This window comes from Seriola lalandi, unplaced genomic scaffold (assembly GCF_002814215.2).
Source record: "Seriola lalandi dorsalis isolate HSWRI2012SDOR001 ecotype SW California unplaced genomic scaffold, Sedor1 jcf7180002054446, whole genome shotgun sequence".
Lineage (NCBI taxonomy): Eukaryota > Metazoa > Chordata > Actinopteri > Carangiformes > Carangidae > Seriola > Seriola lalandi.
Genome location: NW_019524999.1, coordinates 553,709 through 557,776, shown reverse-complemented (window position 1 = coordinate 557,776; position 4,068 = coordinate 553,709). Strand labels below are relative to the sequence as shown.

Sequence of the window (4,068 nt, the reverse complement as noted above, 5' to 3'; positions counted from 1 at the left end):
GCCTTCGTAGAATGTAAATTGACAGTGTTCCTTTAGTCTATTTCTCACCATATGATACATATTTCACTGGGAAGACAGGAATACAGTGGTTGATGGACAAAGCACAGAGCACCAAGATAAAAATATAAAAGATACTTTAGGAATAGCACTGCAAATAGTAACTGTATGGTGAAAGCCTATGTTTAGCTGACACTAGCTCTTTGCTGTTGATTACAGCTGCTTATCCATGTGGAAGAGGCTGCCACTGATACCGTGTGTTTCCTGACAGCATAGGGAACTGTCTTTTCATCTTGCTGTTCCCCCTAAATTCGTGACCGGATGAGTCATTTACTGGGAAGAGTCAAGGTTTATTCAACTGAATCCAAATGACATGAAACCTGTAACAAGATGGGAAAGAAAAGGGGTGTATAGCTCCTCTGAACAATGTGCTCCCCATGGAAGCTTGCTGATTTTCGGTATGTAAAAACAAAATGCAGCATATGTGCATAACATTAACGTACCATGTAAGATGCTTTGATGCAGCAGCAAACTAATTTCAAATACAAGGGCTCTTTTGTTAGGGGATGAAAATGGCAGAGCTTTTAGGTAATCAAACAAGATTAAAAGGATGATGATACACATGTGCGCCATTCCTCATCTTCAAAAAGCTCAAATCATTTAATTGATGTGGACCCACTGTCCAACATGAATCAGGGCAGCAGTAATGCAGCGCTAAGAACTGAAGAGGTGGGGGAAATTAATATATGACAACGGGCGCACCTCTCGGGATCTACTCCATAATCCAAAGGCAGTGACTAATTGCGTGCTTCTGGGTTTGTCAGTATTTGAGAATGCTCACATTTTTTAGCCATCAATCAGCTTTGGGGCACAGATAAATTGGCCTCTAATAGTCAGGGGTCTTGACAACAGAGAAATTCAACAAACAGGCACTGTTTTCTGCACTGACTTCCTAAAAGAAATGGTTCATGCTTTGATGCCTGGCTCTCAAGACCAATGAAAAAAAACAGAGAGGAGGAAAAAAGACAGAGTGGGCCTTTGTCATCACTTTGGTGATGACAGTGTTTTGCAATTAGATGCAAACCAGAGAAACAAGAAGAGCAGTTGAAGAGGTTTACAATCTCTATTAGGTCAACAGGTGCAAGCATAGCAAAGTGATAACTTGACACTGGCAGCATTCACATGAGTGAAAAAAAGCCAGTGAATGGTTACAGCGAGTACCGAAAAAACCCATTAAATAACTATAAGAGACAGGCAATGAAAGCATCTTAAATATGTTTTCCCTATCCATTTCCTAGATTTCTAGATGGCATTTACTGAGGCGATGACCCGCTTATGGAGAGTGTTGCCATATTCATTGGGTGGGAGGCAACTTGTTTATTGAGCTGATTTATAGCACGGGGATAATCTGTGGTCCAATAAACCATCAAGATTCAGGCAAAGCTTCTGCCACTGATCACAGCCAACCCAGATTGACATCAGGGAATTAAATGCCCTCTCTAAAGAGACAGTCAAAGGTGTGAGTCTATTTGATGGGACGGCCCTTGGGCATGGACGGATTGTGGTAAAAAAAAAAGAAAAAGTGAGTACCCCTCTGCTGTTGCCAAGGTAATTCTGTGATGAGCACTGACGCAACCTCATAATAATACACCCATCTCAATACAGCCACTCACGATGACCTTATGTCACAGAAACAATTCAGCTCTTCGACAATCAAGTATGAGACAACAGTGACTAAAGGCCCAAGCTGAGTGGAACTTTAGACAGTTAGCCTCTCTGTATTCAGGTCCACACCCAGCATCTCTTAGCGTCAGCACCCTCAGAATTCATATTGAAATGGGGAAGGCCTGCCCCCCTCAGTCTTTCCTCAGAGCCATCAAAGCGGATATTTGATATCAGTACAACAAGATAATATCAGAGCTCTCAAAAGATTACACATCTTTTTTTCTGTTTCTGTGTACATGTGTTTTGATTTTATGAAATACTGAAATAGACCACACAGACTTCTGTAATTGTCTAAAAGATTTTAGTCCGTCTAAAACTTATACAGTAAATCATCTTTTGAAAAGAACTACATTGTTTTCACTATAGGCAATTTTGGCAGTGGGACTATTTTGATGATATTTTTGATTATATGCTGAAATAAATAATATAATGTTGCTGTTACAAACTCCTGAGTGCGCTGGTCCAAACTACGCCCATGCCAATTAATGTAGTCCCTTAATGGGCAGCTACCTGTGCAGCTGGCATCGTAGCCTACGTGATGGAGGGAGGATGGGGGAGGATGGGGAGATTGCCATAACTCGACGGCTGATCAACAGCGACCACACATACACTCTTCAGCCTCGTTTTGAAACTGCGACATCACATTGTGCATTCAGCAAAACAGATGAACAGCACTCCAAATAGCACATTGGGCTCTGATTTTTTTTAGGCTATTAAACTCCTTGTTAAGCACTCGTGGCGTTTGCAACAGTGGGAATCAACGGACATAACGAAATCAAATTACATAAGCGACAGACTGTGGTTGGCTTATTTGGTAATTCAGGCGATACCGTCCCATTTACGAGCAGCTATGAAATCAAATACACCCAAAAATAACACATTATGTCTACTGGCTGATGTACACATAGGGAAAGTATCTCAGAAAACTTTGCCGTTATCAGCCGAGCTACACTTGTCGCAAGAGCACCGTCCTGTGTAGCGACCGCTGCACTGACCGCCCCCCTCCCCTCTCCAGCCCGCTGTCAGGCGAAAACAAGGACGGGATGGAGGGAAAATTACCTATTGTGTTTAGCGCTGGGCGCTAAATGACAACCCCGACTGATTCAAAAGTAGCTAACAGACATCTTTAAAACAATGAACTGGTGTTAAAGAGTGTGTGCGGTCGAGTCTTCAGCTTCGGAGAACTCCGACAGAGTGAGAGTGTGGAGCGGGAGAAAGTGAAGTTGTGTTAGCTTGTTTTACCTCAGTAGAGCCGTGTCGCCTTGTCTGCTGACCACACTTTCAACCGAGGAATAGTCCACAGTTTGTCCAGCGGGCAAACAGGACGGCAGAAAGCAGCACAAGCTGAGAATTATCGCAGTAAGCCACTGACCAGAGACACAAGCATCCTGCACCGCAATCATTATGTCCATCACAGCTGTGTTTTGTTGTCGCCTTTTCCCAAGTCTTCTTGATGCTAAAAACAGGGGGGTTAGCTTAAAAAATGAAAACCTTGACGCGAACGACGCTTTATTTCCACACTTTTCCTCCTCGGAGCCCCGTAAAGAAATGGTCCGCCGTATAGTTTCCCAGGTTTGTTTTGCTGGATGTAGAGCCCACTACTGTGCGGGGAAGTGTACTCTCCAGTGGCTTGCACACCATCTAGTGAGGAAATGCGATGTAAAATGGGAGCAGACCTAGAAGCAGACAACCCCCAGGCTCTGATCCTGTTGCCATGCGGCCGTTTCCCGGGCAACCCGTTCCCAGTGGCTCGTGATGGAGCAGTAAAACCGGTAGGTATTGATACAACCCAGGAGCAATTAAAGATATCGACTGGAGAACCACCCCCTATTTATTTCCCATAAGGAAATGAGCAGTCTGAGCATGTGGTGAAAATGGAGCTCACTGATGGTGACGCAGGTTTATCCCACAGGAAAACTCTAGAAAAGATTTTAGTCTGATACTATAAAGATATCGCAGACAACTAAGATATCAAGGAGCATCATTATAAATCATAATTTATGCGTGTAAAAATGTAATAGTTTTTTAAGAAAAAAAAAGAAAAATCCACAAAATACAATTGAGACATTATCATCAAGTCCCTTTTGGGGAATATTAAGGATACTTTATTATTTCGTTAAGGGAGGCAAACTGCAACAACCATGTGGGAGCTTTCACACAAGCAGAGACACACAGGGACACAGGGGGCTTACAAAGTTTGTTTTAGAGCTGTAGCCCCCAGTATTATGCTGCTCTAAGCCCTTTGACTTAGCCTACATAAGACTGTACAGCCGTAGCCATGGAAATGACATACATTTCTCTGAGGTGACATGTTGGCATGGTGCCACTGCATTATTGCAAATGACA

At 43.1% G+C, this 4,068-nt stretch overlaps 1 protein-coding gene across 3 annotated transcripts in view; it reads right to left on the bottom strand.

The window, feature by feature from the left end:
* Positions 1–3,435, bottom strand: part of negr1 (neuronal growth regulator 1) — a 134,232-nt gene extending 130,797 nt beyond the window's left edge. The window contains exon 1 of one of the 3 annotated variants that reach the window (XM_087175315.1): positions 2,965–3,435. In XM_087175315.1, coding sequence (XP_087031441.1) covers positions 2,965–3,134 — 170 coding nt within the window. In that variant the 5' untranslated portion in view covers positions 3,135–3,435. The remainder of the gene's footprint in view (positions 1–2,964) is intronic. The other 2 variants (XM_023411034.2, XM_023411035.2) reach the window with 2 other exon arrangements.
* Positions 3,436–4,068: the final 633 nt, after the last annotated feature.